At 43.8% G+C, this 20,603-nt stretch overlaps 1 protein-coding gene and 1 pseudogene across 1 annotated transcript; one reads left to right on the forward strand and one right to left on the reverse strand.

Moving 5' to 3' along the window:
- Positions 1 to 4,376, forward strand: zgc:172182 (coiled-coil domain-containing protein 89). The gene is made up of 7 exons (XM_056290147.1): positions 1 to 60; positions 2,722 to 3,194; positions 3,325 to 3,455; positions 3,529 to 3,665; positions 3,765 to 3,841; positions 4,103 to 4,202; positions 4,290 to 4,376. Exons 1-7 carry the CDS (start codon positions 1 to 3, stop codon positions 4,374 to 4,376), a joined length of 1,065 nt encoding a protein of 354 aa, XP_056146122.1.
- Positions 4,377 to 5,250: 874 nt separating this feature from the next.
- Positions 5,251 to 11,430, reverse strand: LOC130120982 (ATP synthase subunit beta, mitochondrial-like; annotated as a pseudogene).
- Positions 11,431 to 20,603: the final 9,173 nt, after the last annotated feature.

The following is a 20,603-nucleotide window of genomic DNA, read 5'->3' on the forward strand; positions in this document are numbered from 1 at the left end:
ATGGCATCGCCAAAAAGACATTCAACAGACGTAATGAAGAGGGTGAGAACCGGCGCTGGTGTGAGGGGAGGAAGTGAAATCTGTGTTTCCGGTTTACGTTACAGGTGTGCTGAGGCGGCTTGACGCTGGGAAGCTGCGCTTCCTTCCGGTTCCCGCCGCGTTTCCCACAACGCCGCCATTACGTCCGTGTCATACCTACGTAATGTCTTATATGTCATTATGTAATAATCTCTCTGTAAACTACTAATAAGACCCGTTAGCCTCTAGATAGCTAACGGCTCTGACCCTTTAGCCGAGCGGTTAGTGACGTCGCCTTGTGGTGCATTACACGCCGTATCGAATCCCGCACCGGGCAAGAAAATAGCCGCTTACATCTCTGTTAAACAAATGTATATAAAAAGCTCCAAAATGCCCATGCCAAGAAATTCTGTCACCCTATGTCTGACTATAATTTATGCTGGCCCCTTGCTCAGTTCCTTATTTTTATTTAATCGTTAATTTAATGGCTACATTTTCTCTGATTATATGTTCCTTTTATCTTTGTAACCCGTGGAAACAGGCACCACACAGGACACAATCGCGACTTTTGGGGTTCTGTGTGTGTGTGTGTGTGTGTGTGTGTGTGTGTGTGTGTGTGTGTGTGTGTGTGTGTGTGTGTGTGTGTGTGTGTGTGTGTGTGTGTGTTATCACTGTAAATTGAATTGAGTAATTAAGTTCCACCTTTATGGTTTAGGCAGAAAGATTTAATGAAAAACAAATACAAAATAAAAAACAAAACTCAAAAACAAATCAAAATACGGGGTGGGCTCATCAATTCCATTTCCCTTCACAGGGACCTCCAAGTTGAGCTTCTGGCTTTGCACAAAAATCCTGATATCTTGCTAATCTCGTTTGGACCCCCTCAAGCAGTCTGTACATCCCACCACATTCGTCTCGCTGTTCGCACCCATGGATTTCAATAGATGGACCCAGAATGCATTTCGCCTGCATCTCTCAGTTTACTCAGCAGGAAAAAGGACCAGAATCCCCTGAGCACAAGAAGAAAATCGCCAATCTCGCCCTCTAGTGGCACCAGATTGTAACAGCTAAGAATTAACCCTTTTTATGATCTTTTGTCATTCCCTTGGGTACACTCCTACTTTTTAAAATGGTTTGAACATATGAATTATATTTTAACATAACAATAACTGTAAATAACTCTTCCTTTGTACATAGTTAAACAAAAATAAAATCTATTCTCTTTTTTATACTGAACATATTTACACAGGGTACATGGAATTTACTACCTGGCTACATCTTGTTTTGTTTACTTCAACGGGGCAATCCTGATTGTTTTAATTATGTTTTCTTTTCAACTGTAAATATTTTGTTATTATTTCCTATAAGCAACTAATGGTTAGACATGCTCTATGCATAAATAGAAAACGTTCTGTCATCCCACATAGCATCCAGATGTGGGCCACTTCAGGCAATGATGGGGCACTGGTGGCCTTCTTCTGGCCCTGACAAAATGGATGTGAGCCTGAAGTGGCCCACATGTGTAACAGCAAATATGGCCCAAATATGCCAAATCACATGTGGGCCTTTTTTGGAAAAGATGCAGTGCTCGGGGCAACATGTGATCTGGATGTGACCCTGAAGTGGCCCGTGTGGTAAATGGTGAATATGGCCCAAATATCACAAAACAAATATGGGCCACCTTTGGCAAATATGTGGCACATGCGGCATTGCTATGGCTTGGTTCTGGCCCAGATCTGGCAAACAGGAGCGGACCGCCCAAGTGCCATCATTCCACGGGGTATGTGGGCCGGATCAAAGTGTCGAGTGTGGGACGGGTCTGGGCCACAGCAATTTTGCTATCAGGGATAGGAGATGTGATTGTATTTTTGACAGGAGGCTTTACTTGAATGATACAACATTGAGTCTGCCACTATAATTATATGTTCTATATGTTCTTAACTTTGTCTGAAAATATCAGAGGCAACAAGATCAGCTCAGGACAGAAAGAACTGGAGGAAACTTGTTTGGCAAGCATGTCATCCTGATGGTGCTGGCAACCCTCGCTAACGAGGAAGCCTTGAAGATGAATGTTCTTAAAAAAAACTTCTATGTAATACCATTTTCTTTAGACCACCACTAACGCTGGACAAATGACTTCACCTACGTTTAAACATCAGTAGAATAATATATTCTATAGTATATCTATATAATCAATTTTACTATTATACTAATTGGCATGTGAGGAAATATTTTAGTACAATATTCATATAGTTATATATAGCTACATATAATTATAATTTAACATATTTAGTTTATCTGATTAAAATTGGCAACTACATATGAAGTTATCCATCCATCCATTATCCAAGCCGCTTATCCCAATTGGCGTCCCGGGATGCTGGAGCCTATCCCAGCAGTAATTGGGTGGGAGGTGGGGAGACACCCTGGACAGGCCGCCAGGCCATCACAGGGCTGACAGAAAAAAGACCCACCCATTGAGGAGAGGAAGGAAACTCTGCGGTTATGTTTGGGGGGGGAAATCTACTTCATTCTATTCCATAACTTTCTGTGATCCAACCTCCTTACTTGACATAGTCTGCACCACCTTGGCTGTGCAAAAAAGTTGACTGATCTTCTGCTCCATATCTAATATGATTAGTCTCAAGTGTGACGTCATTTTCTTATCAGGTGCTTCTGTCTTCCTCCCTCATCCCTGCATAGGACATGAACTGCGTCCGGGGGTCACTGGAGGACCTGAGATGTCTCACTCAGGAGGAGAACGCAGAGACTGGCACGCTGCAGTCGAGGATAGAGGAGCAGTCCAGTTTAATCTGTTTACTGAAGCAAAGGGCGGACGAGAGGCTTCTGCGTTGTCAAGCACTGCAGAAAACGAAGACAGAGTTGGAAGGCCTGGCAGCAGAGAGACAAAGAGATCTGGACCTCGAAAGAAAGAAGTCGAAGATGTTCGAGCAGAGGTTTAACGAGCTGGCAACGAACCATCAAGATATGATTGCTTTCAAGGACGATTACAAAAGACAGAACGTGCAGCTCAGGCAGCAAAATCAACAGTTGCAGTCAGAAAACGAGTCCCTCTGTTCTCAGAAATTACAAGAGAAAGAGGCGCTGGTACATCGACTTACAGAAGAAGTCAAGCTTCTCAAAGAAAAACTGAAAAATACAGAAAATGAACATCAGTAAGGTCGTTTTTGTTTTCAATTTAACCAGGCAAATCCCTCATTTCTTTATGCATTTTTTTGTCAAGAATATGTTAAAATGAATGGATAACTGTTAAAATGCCTGACACTTTCACAACTCTTCCCAAAGGGAGAGAATCGCTGTGCTGAGGTCAAAGGTCAAAGAGCAAACAACCCAGCGTGAGGTCAAGGAGGCATCCCTACTCGGGGAGTTGCATGACACTCAGCGACTGTTAAAGGATGCTGCAGGAAGGTGTAAAGGTGCGTGAAAAAAGGAAAAGAAAAACGCTCCAGATATGTTCTCAAGTGTTAACTGTGCCGCTTGCTCGGACAGGTCTGAAGCTCCAGCTACAGAAAGCAGGAGAGGATCGAGATTTGAAGGAGCTCAAGGTGAAGGAAGACGCCACAAATCTGACAAAAGACAGGGACAAATTCCTGAATCTATCAATAGAGAGAGGGAAAATAATACAGGTAATAAGAAAAAGCACATTTTCCCTCAATGAAATTACCCTTTCGCACAAAATGAACTTGCTATTCAATGTAGTACATACACACTGCGCCCCATTACAGGAGAAACAGGAGGAGATGGAACGGTTGGAGACCAAGTGGAAAGCGGAGAGGAAAGCCAGGACCAGAGCAGAAGACAGGTAGCGACACACACACTGCGTTAACCTTTAACGTGCGCTGGCTGTCCTTCACGTGGTCTCGGCTGCGGGGCAAGTGTCACTACTGAACCTCTGGCACCGCGCCTCTTAACATTTTAGCAATTTTGTAAAACTGGCCCACATCTTTCTGAGGAATCCGCGTTGATAATTCACCCGAGCCGGCAATTACTATCCGGGGCATTCTTTAAAATAAAACTTCAGGACTAAAGTTCATCTCCTGTTTTCTCCCCCATCATGCTTTAGGTTTGAGGAGGAGGCAGCAGCTGTGAAGGTAAACCTGAAAGTGGGAGATCTGCAGCGTGCTCTTGCTGAATCCATTGCGAAATACAAGAAGCTGGAAAAGGTTTGTCCATATTTCGGTGGAGTTGATCGGCGGGAACGTTTTCCGCAGGGTTAGCGTTGCCTAAACATTTTTACCATCATCTTACAGGATTTCGAGGCCTATAAAGAGCACAGCACCAACCTCCTTACACAAGAAAAGGAGTTAAACGCCCGGCTTCGTCACATGACCGGCTGAGGACTTGCGCTGTTCACTCAGCAGTGTAACCTGGTTTTCATTAAAACCTGCATTTTCACCCCCAAAAGGATTTCTGACTTATTGTTCGAGGTCCTTCAACCCAAAGCATGCAAACAAGTCTATGTACAAATGTTTTATGTAAAGAAAAACTGACATCCATCCATCCATTATCCAAGCTGCGGGGATGCTGGAGCCTATCCCAGCAGTCATTGGGCAGCAGGCGGGGAGACACCCTGGACAGGCCGCCAGGCCGTCACAGGGCTGACAGAAAAAAGACCCACCCATTGAGAAGAGGAGGGAGCGTCTGCAGAATAGCACCGTTAGACTAGGGAATACACAATCTACACAGCCTGGTTTAATGTGGGCCTGTGAGATTATTGCAGGGATATTTAGTGTGACAGAGGAAGATGCAGAGGACAGGAAGAGATGGAAACGCTTGATCCTCTGTGGCGCCCCTTAATGGCAGCAGCTGAAAATAGTAGTGGAGCGATTTACAGGTAGTTGCTCTTGTTTGAATTCTCCTTTTATGGGAGGCCTGTTTTTGTTTTGTTTTTGTTCTTTTGTTAGGAAAATTATAGACATAATCCGATAATAACTACGCCCAGTCTAAAGGTATAGGCCCACTGCATTTGTAATGACAGTCGTGTTTATTAGGCTTGGCATGGGTCTAATTGGGCTGTTGTTGTCAACGTCGCAAAAGTCGCCCGCAACACGGAGGCTCTAACCTAAGTCGACCAGAGAGTCCTGGAAAACTGACAACCATCTATAACAATATATTCTGAATTGCATCTTCACCTTTTCCTTTCAACGACCCACATTAAAACACGTTATAGCAGATGTTCGTCAAAGAAATCACACTGTACAAATACCAATCTCACAACATTTCAACCCAGGACCCCAGTCTTTTTATGAATGCCCCCTCGGCCAGTTTCTCAGCCTTTTGGACAACTTCTTCGATGGGACCCACCATGTAGAAAGCTTGCTCAGGCAGGGCGTCATATTCGCCTTGTGGAAGGAAAGAGATTTGAAAAAAAGGGTTTTAATCCACCCACTAAAAACCTCCATACGTTAGTGCAGTCCCCTACCGCCAAGAATGCTCTTGAAGCCTTTGATTGTTTCCTTGAGGGGCACCGGCTTGCCCATGTGGCCAGTAGACCTCTGCAACCCGGAATGGCTGAGACAGGAAACGCTGGATCTTGCGTGCACTGCCAACAGTCAGCACATCCTCCTTGGACAACTCATCCATACCCAGAATAGCAATGACGTCCTGCAAGGATTTGTAATCCTAAAACAGAAGGGATGAACAGTTAGCAAGGTCCGGTAGAAGAAGAGTCAAACCTTTGTTCACTGACTTTAAAACATTAACATTAAACATTAAACATGTGACACTAACATATTTGTAAGACTATTGTATTTATATGTGATTTGTGATTATTTGTGAGACTATTGTGATTTTAATAACTATATTGCGGTTCGTTTTTGTATGGTTTTGTTTTGATTTGTCGAGTCTGAATTTCATCAAATTCAAACTTTCTTTTAAGCAGCCGACATCAGTTAACACCTGCCTGAAGAATCTTCTGCACACCACGAGCACCATCGTAGTGCTCAGCTCCGACAGTGTTGGGGTACATGATGCGGGAGGTGGCGTCCAGCGGGTCCACGGCAGGGCAGATGCCCGGCTCAGTGATAGCTCAGGACAGCACGGTTGTTGCATCCAAGTGAGCGCAAGCAGTGGCAGGGGCGGGGGCGGTTAAGTCATCGGCGGGCACACAGATGGCCCTCAAGAGGAACATTAGGGTTCCAGTGTCAAGTGTGTCCTAACACAGACATTTGAGAGGAGAAAGTCACCGTGTAGTTTTAAAAAGGTCCCACGAAAAGGCATTGAGAGCATCGCAGACTTCCGTGATTTCATGTGTTTTTGAACGACACGGAAAAGTCGAGTGGGGTTTTGCGAGGGGAGGGAGTCTGACTTGACCAAAAGCCCAGTAGCCATTTGTAGAGGAATGTGGACATATCAATACGCTATCGGCTAGTTTCAGTGTGTAGTCGTAAATTATCATTCGTCTTCTCTCCACCTCGCTGTACACCCCCAAGTGCAGGGTGACTAAATATCATTGTGTTTTTCAGAAAAAGATTTTCATCAACACAAAAGCACACGGTGCTAAACAGATGCAAATACAAGTGCACATAACATTGGCACCAAGAATGAAAATACATTTCCTGCTTCATGGGACATTAAACACCAATGCTTTTCACCTGCACAGAGGTGATGGAACCCTTCTTGGTGGTGGTAATTCTCCCCTGCGTGGTGCCCATGTCGGTAGCCAGGGTAGGCTGGTAACCCACAGCTGAGGGAACACGACCCAGCAGGCCAGACAACCTGAAAAAAGAGCGACACAAGTATTAACATGGCAAGACAGAAGAAATGTATCACCCTTAAAAAAAATATAAAGGAAAATAACAAGACTTAATGCAGCAGTGCTGACCTCTGACCCAGCCTGTGTAAACCTGAAGATGTTGTCAATAAAGAGAAGCACATCCTGCCCCTCCTGATCATGGAAATATTCGGCAACAGTCAGACCGGTAAGAGCGACCCTGGCAGGGGGAACCGGGGGGGGCTCATTCATCTGACCGTACACCAGCGCTACCTGAGAACACAGAGTCATGTTAAAAAGAGTTGGTGAACAAAGTTGTTGTCTGCTGCGTCTTGGCAAAACTTTGCTATCTGCATAAAATATCCATCCATCCATCCATCCATCCATCCATCCATTACCGAACCGCTAATCCTGCTCTCAGGGTCACGGGATGCTGGAGCCTATCCCAGCAGTCATTGGGCAGCAGGCGGGGAGACACCCTGGACAGGCCGCCAGTCCATCACACAGCCCCCCCCCCTCACACACACACACACACACACCTAGGGACAATTTAGTATGGCCGGTTCACCTGACCTACATGTCTTTGGACTGTGGGAGGAAACCCACACAGAAACGGGGAGAACATGCAAACTCCACACAGAGGACGACCCGGGACGACCCCCAAGGTTGGACTACCCCGGGGCTCAAACCCAGGACCTTCTTGCTGTGAGGCGACCACGCTAACCAGTGCGCCACCGTGCCGCAATTTCATTCATTACGAGAGAATAAGTACATTGAAAACACGGCAACACAGAGCAGATCGTGTTTCCATACCCTGTCTCCTTTTACTCCTGGGATGCCACACTCTCCCCTCTCGCCCTGTGTGGGGATTAGACAGGAATAATAATCACACAAGGCTCAAAGTGTGTAAAACATTAGAAAAGCGCGTGTTTCAACTGTGCCACATACCTTCAGTCCATTGTAACCTGGTTTCCCCTGCGAGTGGACGAGGATGGAGAGAGGTTAGACGTGATTAAATTCAGTTCTGGGCAAAAAAAAAACATTTTTCTATGATGATGAGTCTTAACATTTACCTCCACGCCCCTTTGCCCAGGTAGCCCGCTCAGCCCCGCTTCACCCTGACATGAAATAATCAAATCCGACTCAGTGCATTGTTCAGCGTTACACATTTACCTTCACCCATCTCAGCTGCTACACAGCAAGCGTTTTAATGCGGACGACGGGGTCTGTATATGCTTACTGCACATGCACATACAAGACACGCCACAACGTACAGGAGACGGTTTGGATACTCATAAATGGTTGTAGGAAACAAGCAAGAGAAGAAGAAAAGAGCGGCGTAGTCCCAGACAGGACCCCCAGCAGGTGTGAAAATGTTATGAAGGACCTTCTGGCCTTTAAGTCCAGGGGCTCCAACATCTCCGGGTCGACCCTTCTTCCCCTGTGGAATTAAACGAAACGCAGATGGAATACAGTTAATTTCATCCACTGACATTTAGTAACTCCCCCCCCCCCCCCGCCGTGTGAGCAAAGTCTGTGATTGAGGGCAAATAAAAGACCCCCGAGGCTCGTAACCAGATGATAAGAGCTTATCTTGGTCTGCGAAAAGAGAAAATGTGAGGTTCTCTTTGAGGCACAGCCAATACGTATGTAAATGCAGAGACAGATAAAGGGGGGAAAGGGGACGGGATGGATATCGATCTGCATGTGTGTGTGTGTGTGTGTGTGTGTGTGTGTGTGTGTGTGTGTGAGCGTGGGCATGCGCGCCCCCGGGTGCTAGCGAGTGTGAACAATGCATTATATTTGGGGACGTAAGATAGGCTGAGGTGTCTTGTTCGAGGGGTCGAGGGTCATATGGCTGAGAAGCCCCTGGGCAGCATGTCTGTGAATGTTCTCCTTCATCCAGGTCATGGTTCTCCAAAGGAGTTGAATCAAGTGCAGCTGGACTTGGTATACATCCGTGAAGACGTTTCGCCTCTCATCCAAGAGGCTTCCTCAGACTAGCTTGGTCTAGTCAGAAAGGCACGAACTGAGGAAGCCTCTTGGATGAGAGGCGAAACGTCTTCACGGATATATACCAAGTCCAGCTGCACTTGATTCAACTCCTTTGGACCCCTGGGCAGCGTGTGGCGGTTGCCGTCCACTGAGAATCACCAGTTGGTGACCATTAACCTAATGAGAGCACTTGTAAGTGCCTTTCTGTCTGAGCGTAAGAATTTAAAGAATCTCTCTGAGGAGAATGCACCTGGTTAATTATCATGCAGACGTCTGTCAGCACATGACTGACTGTTAGATACTGGAAACCGTGACATTACCTACGCTAGAGACACCCTGGACAGGCCACCAGTCCATCACAGGGCTGACACACACACACACACCTAGGGACAATTTAGTACGACTGAGTCACCTGACCTACATGTCTTTGGACTGCGGGAGGAAACCGGAGCACCCGGAGGAAACCCACACAGACACGAGGAGAACATGCCAACTCCACACAGAGGACGGCCCGGGACGACCCCCAAGGTTGGACTACCCCGGGGCTCAAACCCAGCACCTTCTTGCTGTGAGGCAACCGCACTAACCACTGTGCCGCCTGCATAAAACATCTCACAGGAAATTACGTGATGCACAAAGCCATGACCAAAGAATAATTAGAGAGACATGAAAGCGATCACCTTTGAGGTGGTGTCCTTCAGGTTAACGACACCAGACTCAATCATTTCATGGTACAAGTCGTTTCCCTCACGGGTACGCGCTCCCACTCCAGCAAACACAGCGTAACCACCATGAGCCTTGGCCACATTGTTGATCAGCTCCATGATCAACCCAGTCTTACCGACTCCAGCGCCACCAAAAAGACCTGAGAAGGGAGTAGGCCCGAAAAAAGTCAATGTTTCAGTTGTATGAAATGAAGCATTGGCCAAAAAGTATAAGAAGAGCTTAATATTAATGTATGAAATGTTCCACTAACCAATCTTGCCACCCCTGGCATAAGGGGCAAGTAGATCTACCACTTTGATGCCAGTGACCAGGATCTCTTGCTCCACACTCACGTCTGTGAATTCAGGGGCTTCAGCGTGGATAGGTGCAGTCCTGTAAGGTGATGAAGTTGTTTAAAACCATGTTCGAATCTGTTGAGGAAGCATGATGACAGTCATTTTTTAACACATTGTAATGCTGAAACCATGCACGCATACTGTTTGGTGCTAATTGGCCCCCTCTGGTCAACGGGCTCCCCAATGACATTCAGGATCCTGCCCGAGGTCTCGGGGCCCACAGAAATTCTGACTAGAGCGCCGGTGTCGAGCACCTGCTGTCCACGAACAAGACCCTCCGAACCATCCATGGCGATTGTGCGGACAGTGTTCTCCCCTGAAAAACACATGAGAGTTTTTCTTAATTAAGTCTTAATTAATATCATCAACACAGTTTAACAAAACATATACAAACAAATCAAATATAGCTACTTTGCTTTATTTGCGGTGTTTAAAAGAAAAAGTAATGTGTTGAGCATGGGTGGTCAAATCCTTCTGCAGACTCACCCAGATGCTGAGCGACCTCAAGCACCAGCTGACTCTCACGGCCGACCACCTCCAGTGCATTGAGGATGGGCGGCAGACCTTCATCAAACTGGACGTCCACAACAGCACCGATCACAGCTACAATACTACAATACGGACGCTGGCCACTGCCGCCTGAACAGCCGGGGCAGCATAGCCCCTGCCTGCGGACACAATCAATCAATCAATCAATCGAGCTGCATTTTATATAGCGCTTTTCTAGCTGCAACAGCCACTCAAAGCACTATCATATCAAAGCTCAAAACTTCATCAATTTGTGATTTTCATTGTTCATGTAACCTAGTTAGTTCTAACAAGGATGGGAAAACTGCATTATTCAACATATGAGGTGGTTGTTTTAACGGGGACATTTGGGGAACTTGTCTGCTACAAACTGGATCTCATGAGTCAGAATTAATGTATGGAGCCATCACGCGACCCACCTTGTACTGATTTCATCAGTTGTGTTTACATTTTTAATTTATCCTGTTTTCTTCTATTATCACGACCTTATTTTCACTTTCACTGAACGCAAAGCGCATGGCTCTGCATTTTAATGCAAGAAATGTGCCATGAGTTTGATTGGCTAATTGTTTGCTCGGTCTGAACGACAGACAAGTATTGCTATCTGACCAAAAATCCAATTACTCCTTCGTATACCTGGTCACACTCATAACTGTTTTTTTTTTTTGTTGTAAATTTGTTTCCAGTGATATGTAGGGTAAATACCCATGCTACCTACCCCCTGTGGGGTGGACCTTGTGATCATCGGTGTTCGTGGCAGACTACTACGGTAAGGTCATTAGCGCGCAGGCAATAAACCAGGGCAATACAGTGTCTGGAACATGAAGTGTAAGAAAGTGATGAACCAACACAAGTCTCCTTAGCTAAAGTGTCGAACAAAACGCTCAAGTGCTCCTGGCAGACGCATGAAATAGTAAGAACAGAGCTGAGAGGCCTCTCACAAAGGCAGTGAGAACTGGGCGGCACTTTAAAATCAACTTTAAACTGACGCAAGCTGAGAGGCGCCTGTCTTCCACTGAAGGCGTTGAGGGAGCGGACCCCCGGCCTCAGAGCCTGCAGAACCCCGGTGCAGCACCGTCCTACAGACTCCAGCATGGTTAAGATGGCTAAAGGTTGTTTTTTTTTTTTTGGCCTGTTTTGAACACTAATTTTTTCAAAGTAAATGCTTCGGACCCCGTGGGGACACTCAGCTAAGAGCATCCCGGGGACGCCGAGAGGCAGGGGCTGGGACAGACGGTGGCTCGCCTCACGGCGGACCGTCAGCTCGATCCCGAGATCAAACTACAAGCTTTCTACTAACTGCAGCAACTGCAGCAACGAACTCCATGGCCAAAAAGCATCAGCAGAATAATGTCTGTGACTTCTGGAAGGAAGTTAAGGTTATTAATAATAGTGAGATGTCCTTGCCATCCAGCATCGATGGGATTACTGGACCTGGAAATATTGCTGAACTGTGGAGAAAACACTATTAGAGACATTTTTAATTGCGTAAAGAGTGATGGATTTAATGTGGGTTATGTCTCTAACAATGATGCTGTGGTTATTAGACCCGATGAAGTGTGCTATGCCATTGAGAAATTGTCAGTGAACAAAGCATGTGGCCTTGACCAAATAACAGCAGAACATCTGAAGCATGCTAGCCACAGAATCTCATTGTTACTGGCTATGCATTTTTTTCTGGATTGTTAATGCAGGGCATCCTACCTGACTCTATGTCGTCTGTCTTACTAGTGTCAGTAATCCCAGACAAAACTGGTAAAATATCCAGCATAGAACATTATAGGCCAATTGCTCTGGCTAGCATACTTTCCAAAGTATTGGAACAAATTCTCTTGGATAGGCTTCAAGAATACATATCAACTACTGACAATCAATTTGGCTTTAAAAATAAACACGGCACAGATTGTGCATACATGCTCTGAAGGAAGGTGTTAGTAAATATAGAAGACGTAACACTACAGTATTTATTTTTTGTTTTTTTTTGATGCATCAAACGTTTTTGATCGAGTTAATCATGGTAAATTATTTGTTAAACTACAAGAGCGAGGGGTCTCCCTCTTATTTGATAAGGATCTTGCATTTTTGGTATTCATATCAAACCATGCAAGTCAGATGGGGTAAGAGTATATCTGCATCCTTCCCAGTGACCAATGGGGTCCGACAAGGTGGAATACTGTCGCCTGTTCTCTTCAGTGTGTATATGGATGATCTTTCCAAAAAGTTAAGAGTGTAAGACTGGCTGTATGGTGGGGGATAGTCTTATTAACATTCAGATGTACACTGATGACTTAGTCATACGGTCCCCTTACAGTGCTGGCTTACAGCAACTGCTCAGAGTCTGCTCAAGTTATGGTGTGCAGCATGACATTACATTTAACTCTGAAAAGAGTGTTGTCATGACTGCTAAAACCAAAGAGGATAAGAAGCAACATTTTCCCTCATTCTTCTTGGCAGACCGAGCAGTAAATGTGGTGAACGAAATGAGATCTCTGGGTCACATCATCAGGGATGATCTATGTGACGACGATGATGTGCAGCGCCAGTGTTGCAAACTGTATGCACAAGCCAATATGCTGGCATGCCAATTTCATGTGCACAGATGAGGTTAAAACTGTTCTTTTTAGGGCCTACTGGACTCCGCTCTATACTGCCCACTTGTGGTGCGATTATAGCAAAGCAAAAATTAAAGAGCTGCAGGTAGCGTATAATGATGCGTTCAGACTCTTGCTCACGTTTCCAAGGTGGACAAGTGCAAGTCATATGTTTGTGATTAGTAATGTTCCCACTTTTCGTGCTGTGTCGAGGAATTTTATGTACAAATTTATGTGTCGATTAATTGATTCTAAGAATGTAATGATAATGTAACCGGTTATTTTCTTGCCCGGTGCGGGATTCGATACCACCACAAGGCGACGTCACTAACCGCTCGGCTAAAGGGTCAGACCCGTTAGCTAGCTGGGGGCTAACGGGTCTTATTAGTAGTTTACAGTCGTCACCCTCCCCGGAAGCGCGCCCTCGCGCTTGTTTTCCCGCGCTCCGAAGAGACTTCTGAGGATCTGCACACTTCCGGGTCCCACCAATATAACCGGTTATTTTCTTGCCCGGTGCGGGATTCGATAGGAGATGTACTGCACCACAAGGCGACGTCACTAACCGCTCGGCTAAAGGGTCAGACCCGTTAGCTAGCTAGGGGCTAACGTGTCTTATTGGTAGTTTACAGTAATGCTGTTAACGGAGCCCACACAAAGTGACACCAGGTACTCCTCTTGTTTCTGGACACACTGGAACAAATGTCTGTATAGCTTTTAATCGTGGTGGACTCGTGAACTGCTGTTTTTAGCTATATTTTTGCGTTCTTGTCTTGTGTCGTATTTCTTTGTTGTTGTCTTTGACACGGACCTGCCTTTGTGTCTGAATAAAGTAAGATTTGCTGTTGTTTAAGATACGCTACCGCGGCTGCTGGCACCAGCCTTGCCTTCCGATGGGTCCTCCTCATGGAACGATTTAAAGTGTACTCGTCCCAGCTACGGGGCCTCGGCAGTGTCCTGGGGTGTTGTTTTACGTCACTTCCTCCCCGAACCGGTAGTGCGTAATATGCGCGCACCCGCTGCCCTCCGCAGAGGCGGTAGCCATAAGACGGATGGCCGGAACAATTCCAGACAAAACGTACTGTAACGTGCATGGATAGGTAGACAGGTTGCCCGCTGGCTGCGGGGGGTCTGACCCCTGACCCTTTAGTCGAGCGGTTAGCGACGTCTCCCGCGGTGCGGGCGGTGTGGGTTCGCGTCCCGGCCGCGGCAGTTCCTGCGGTTGCCCCCCGGATTCGCTACAATACTTTCAGAGATATATATTTGTATCTCTGATAACAAATATAATGCCTCACCAACCTATACAGCCACGATTAGCCCCACTGTCAGTTCAAGGGTTTTTAATCTTGGACAAAAAAATGTGATAATTAGAAACTGTCTCACTGAAAACTTATTTCCCTGAAAGACCAAACAAAAATGACATTTTACACAAATTTGATAAAAATTCAATTATTAAATTGAGAACAATGTATCTAACATTTCCTACCCCCCCCCAAAAGCGAAGGAAACACACTTCAAAATGATGAATAACATATTATATCCCTCCAAAGAACTACTTAGATCACGGTTTGGTTTTGACGATAATATATGTTCATTTGGTGAAAATGACATAGAAACTAGGGACCATGTATTTTTCTCATGTGGTGTGGTACTTGTGTTCTGGCTTGACGTTCACAAATGGATAAAGCAAAGGATTTTGTCCTTTCCAACTCGGATTTCTAGAGACAATATAACATTTGGTAGGATTTTGCAAAACAAAAACGATGAACTCTGCTGTAATGTAATCCTCTGCTTAGCCAAATTCTTTATTCATAAAAATAGATACTTTAAGTCATCCCCCAAATTTGTTGTTTTTTTAAATGAATTTAGATTATACTTGAAATCTTTAAAACTAATGAGCGATACAAAAGCTCTAAAGATTTATGAGGTGTTAAGACATTTTCCCACTGAAGCAGAAGACTGATATCCTTAATAATTCCCCCTTGTATGATGGACTATGTTTTATTATTTTCAATTAGTGTATGTCATGTATTTAATTTATTATTGTTTGTACCCTTATTTTCATAACACATTACCGTATATTTGTCATGTGACATTCAACCTCTATGTACTTCCTGGTATACTGTATAGAAATGTTTACATACTGTTCCCTTTGGCACTTTGGATATATCTATGTATTGTAACGTGCATGGATAAGAACAGTATTTTTGGATGGAATGTATATTTGCCATGTTTCTTTTATAATGAACTTTCTTCAAGAATCTGTACATGAATATGAACAATGTTCAATAAAAATATACATATATAAAAAAAAATGGATGGCCGAAAAAAAAAATGGAGGCCGAAGGTGGAAGGGACAGTGCGTCTCTAGCGCATCAGCCACCACTGCGCATGCGCAAACCTTCACACACACACACACACACACACACACACACACACCTTTTTTTAAATCCCCTTTGCAAATAAAATTTTCTTTTTTACCGCAAGGGGGCGACAAGAGCCAATAGCGAATAAATCATAAATCCAGTCACTGCGTTTGATCAGTGAAGTTTTTGTTTGTATGACACTAAATGATATGACATCGCATTCAAAAAAGAAAAAAAAAACAAACAAAGAAAAACAATCGAGTCCAGAACAAAGCAAACACTGGGAGGGATGCTGGGCCTGCTGGGGATGCTGGGCCTGCTGGGCCTGCTGGGGATGCTTGTGTTTGTCTCTGACGCAGAGCTGAGCAGCTCGGACCACAGTGTGGTCTAACTCGTCCCATTTTAAAGGCAGAAAGTTTAACCTCCAAAGCCTGTTTTTACCACCTTGAAAAAGTGAACCATTGGAGCCAAAGAATGCTGTGATAAAACGGCCTAGGAAAGGAAATACATTAAGAAATTGGGTAACACTTCAGTATGGGGAACATAAAAAAACTTAATTACTAGTGAATTAGTAATGATGAAGATATCACTTTAGTATGGGGAACATATTCTAAGTAACAAAACTTAATTACTAGTGAATTAGTAATGATGAAGATGTCACTTTAGTATGGGGACCATATTCTAAGTAACAAAAACTTAATTACTAGTGAATTAGTAATGATCAAGATGTCACTTTAGTATGGGGAACATATTCTAAGTAAAAAAAACTTAATTACTAGTGAATTAGTAATGACCAAGATGTCACTTTAGTATGGGGAACATATTCTAAGTAACAACAACTTAATTACTAGTGAATTAGTAATGATCAAGATGTCACTTTAGTATGGGGAACATAAAAAAACTTAATTACTAGTGAATTAGTAACGATCAAGATGTCACTTTAGTATGGGGAACATATTCTAAGTAACAAAACTTAATTACTAGTGAATTAGTAATGATGAAGATGTCACTTTAGTATTGGGAACATATTCTAAGTAACAAAAACTTAATTACTAGTGAATTAGTAATGATCAAGATGTCACTTTAGTATGGGGAACATATTCTAAGTAAAAAAAACTTAATTACTAGTGAATTAGTAATGACCAAGATGTCACTTTAGTATGGGGAACATATTCTAAGTAACAAAAACTTAATTACTAGTGAATTAGTAATGATCAAGATGTCACTTTAGTATGGGGAACATATTCTAAGTAACAAAAACTTAATTACTAGTGAATTAGTAATGACTAAGATGTCACTTTAGTATGGGGAACATATTCTAAGTAACAAAAACTTAATTTAGAGTAATGTAACACTATGAACACTTGTAGTTTTGTGTGTTGTTATGTAAGAACAGACCATATTCATTAAGTGCTAGTAAGGGAGAACAACTCTTCTTGTGGTACTACCACCTTATAAAGGCCAGACTAAGCAAAGCATATTGAGATGGTACTACTAATAAGCAATACTTCTGAGGTCATAGAGGGAAAACTCATAGTTAATGGCTTACTGGTTGTATAATAAGGCCATGCAGAATAAGGCATTAATGAGTCCGTAATAATGACCAATTAAGAGCCAATATGTTGCTAATTTGCATGCTAATAAGCACCTAATTAATGGTGACTACGTTCCCCATACTAAAGTGTTACCAGAAATGGTTATTAATTTGTTTGGGGAGAGGGGGGGTTATCTATTAAATCAAGTATGAGAATGTCCCTATTTGTCTCTCATTTTTCAGAGAGGTATGCTTAGTAGTCTGTTTCCCTGTGATGGCCTGGCGGCCTGTCCAGGGTGTCTCCCCGCCTGCCGCCCAATGACTGCTGGGATAGGCTCCAGCATCCCACGACCCTGAGAGCAGGCTAAGCGGTTCAGATAACGGGTGGATGTCAAACAATCCGCTGCAGCTGGAGAAAACAGCACGAGTAAGTGCCACAAAGCCAAGTTCGTTGCAGGAGGAAGACAATAGATGTTGGGGGGGACGGAATTAAAATCATCAGGCTTTGCCTCTGACTGTCAGACTATATTGAGAGCTAAAAAAGATTCCATGGGTGTCCCATCCATCCATCCATCCATCCATCCATTATCCAAACCGCTTATCCTGCTCTCAGGGTCGTGGGGATGCTGGAGCCTATCCCAGCAGTCACTGGGAGGCAGGCGGGGAGACACCCTGGACAGGCCGCCGGGCCATCACAGGACTGCAGTGCACAGGGCACTCACACAGTGTATCTTCATTAATTTGATTTTTGTGATTTTGTGCTGCTGCTTGCAGCCATGTGGCAGTAAAAATCTCTGGCATGGATGTAGCATGGAAAACATGTGTGGAAGTGCAGAATCAAGTCATTTCAACTGGATAGAAAACGTGATTTGTGACTACTTTTTCACGTAACATATGAAGACATGTCTGATTGTATTTTCCATTGGTGTGTAAGAACAAATTTGCACTTACAAACGATCGATGAATGAGGCCCAAAGCGTTGTGCGCGCGTGTGCATGTGTGTGTAAAATGCAAACGTAAACATAAAAGAAAAGGATGTATTTGCAGTGATTAAATTAAAAAAATCATTCATCACACACGTATGGATCACTAGCGACGCGTTATCTGTTGTAAGCTGGACAGTTCTACTTTGACAAATTGGTGAATTGGCAATTATATGTTAATGTATTAACAATGGCTTATCGTGACAAGTTAAACGGGATTGATGACAAACTATTGCAAATCTCAGTGGGGGATAGCAAGCTCAGGAAGAGTCTTGGTAGATATTTTTTCACACCTGTTCAGACATCCCAGACAGCATCCGGACGTGGGCCACTTCAGGCAATGATGCGGCACTGATGGCCTTCTTCTGGTCCTGACAAAATGGATGTGAGCCTGAAGTGGCCCACATGTATAATATGGCCCAAATATGCCAAGTCAAATGTGGGCCTTTTTTGGCAACATGTGATCTGGATGTGACCCTGATGTGGCCCGTGTGGTAAATGGTGAATATGGCCCGAATATCACAAAACAAATATGGGCCACCTTTGGCAAGTATGTGGCACATGCGGCATTGCAATGGCTTGGTTCTGGCCCAGATCTGGCAAACAGGAGCAGACCACCCAAGTGCCATCATTCCATGCGGTATGTGGGCCAGATGAAGTGTCAGGTGTGGGACGGGTCCGAGCCACAGCAATTTTGCTATCTGGGATCTCACCACTCAGGCTCTGTAGCTCCCAGGAAGCCAATCACTACCACTTGTTTTGGGCCTGCCCAAAAGTAAATACCTTTTGGTGTAAGATTTATATAGAATTAGTGACTATATTTGGGGCGAAAAATACTTTTAATTGGGATGAACCCCTCTTTGGTCTATTACATGCAACATCCACAAACATTAATACAAGTTACTTATTTGGAATATTGAATGCAGCTGCCAGAAAAGCAGTTACATAGAAATGGCTTAAGCCAGACACCCCGTCTATAGAGGACTGGTGTGATGTCATCCATAGAGGACTGGTGTGATGTCATCCATAGAGGACTGGTGTGATGTCATCTATAGAGGACTGGTGTGATGTCATCCATAGAGGACCGGTGTGATGTCATCCATAGAGGACTGGTGTGATGTCATCCATAGAGGACTGGTGTGATGTCATCCATAGAGGACCGGTGTGATGTCATCCATAGAGGACCGGTGTGATGTCATCCATAGAGGACTGGTGTGATGTCATCCATAGAGGACCGGTGTGATGTCATCTATAGAGGACTGGTGTGATGTCATCCATAGAGGACTGGTGTGATGTCATCCATAGAGGACTGGTGTGATGTCATCTATAGAGGACTGGTGTGATGTCATCCATAGAGGACTGGTGTGATGTCATCCATAGAGGACTGGTGTGATGTCATCTATAGAGGACTGGTGTGATATAATTTATGATATTTTTGTGATGGAAAGAATCCCCTTCTCCATGAGGCTTAAGGAAACTGAATTTGAGAGAATTTAGGAGAAGTGGAAATTGTTTATTTCCCCAAAATGTCCTTCTTTTGTCTAAATTTGTTTATGTAAGTATGATTTTTGTCATCTATAGAGGACTGGTGTGATGTCATCCATAGAGGACTGGTGTGATGTCATCCATAGAGGACTGGTGTGATGTCATCTATAGAGGACTGGCGTGATGTCACTCATAGAGGACTGGTGTGATGTCATCTATAGAGGACTGGTGTGATGTCATCCATAGAGGACTGGTGTGATGTCATCTATAGAGGACTAGTGTGATGTCATCTATAGAGGACTGGTGTGATGTCATCCATAGAGGACTGGTGTGATGTCATCTATAGAGGACTGGTGTGATATAATTTATGATATTTTTGTGATGGAAAGAATCCCCTTCTCCATGAGGCTTAAGGAAACTAAATTTGAGAAAATTTAGGAGAAGTGGAAATTGTTTATTTCCCCAAAACGTCCTTCTTTTGTCTAAATTTGTTTATGTAAGTATGATTTTTGTACTTTTTTCCCCTTTCTTTTCTTTTATCTCAAATGGAAAAACACCCCATGTTCTATTTTTGCGTTCCACAATTACTCTGTAAAATGCAGAAAAGGGATTGCTCAAAGTAATTTCTGCACTAACTAGTATCAGATTTATAAAGGATTTTGTACCTCCCATATAGACGCAGGTTTTAGAAAATGGTCAGAACATGGTCTCACTAATCTACATCAACTTCATAAGGATGGCATCCTTAAATCATCTGAACAGCTGAGAGAGGAGTTTATGCTTCCTAAAACAGAGTTTTTCCAGGTATTTACAATTAAGGGACTTTTTAACAAAACATAAAGAGTGGGATCGCGTGTTGGTGCCCACTCCAATTGAAGAGTTCTTGATAAAATGACAAACAGGGATCGGGGATAAGAAAGTCATAAGTCATGTTTACCAAATATTTTTAGGCTTGAATATGAATAATACCCTGCAGATAAAAGGAAGATGGGAAACTGAAATGAATACAGGTATACCACAGGACATGTGGGAAGAAATACGCACTGAAGCAAATCTAGTAACCAATTCAAATACATGGTGGGAATTCAAATGGAGGGTAACTATGAGATTCTTTCACACACCAGAAATAGTGGCTAAAATGGGCCCAACACACTCAAATAAATGCTGGAGAAATTATGGAACACAAATTGGCAACCATACCCACATATTTTGGACATGCCCTAAATTAAGAACATTTTGGGAAGAGGTGTTTGAGGCACTTAAAGAAGTATTCCACCAAAACTTCACAAAAGATCCAAAGATGGCGTTACTG

This window comes from Lampris incognitus, chromosome 11 (genome assembly GCF_029633865.1).
Source record: "Lampris incognitus isolate fLamInc1 chromosome 11, fLamInc1.hap2, whole genome shotgun sequence".
Lineage (NCBI taxonomy): Eukaryota > Metazoa > Chordata > Actinopteri > Lampriformes > Lampridae > Lampris > Lampris incognitus.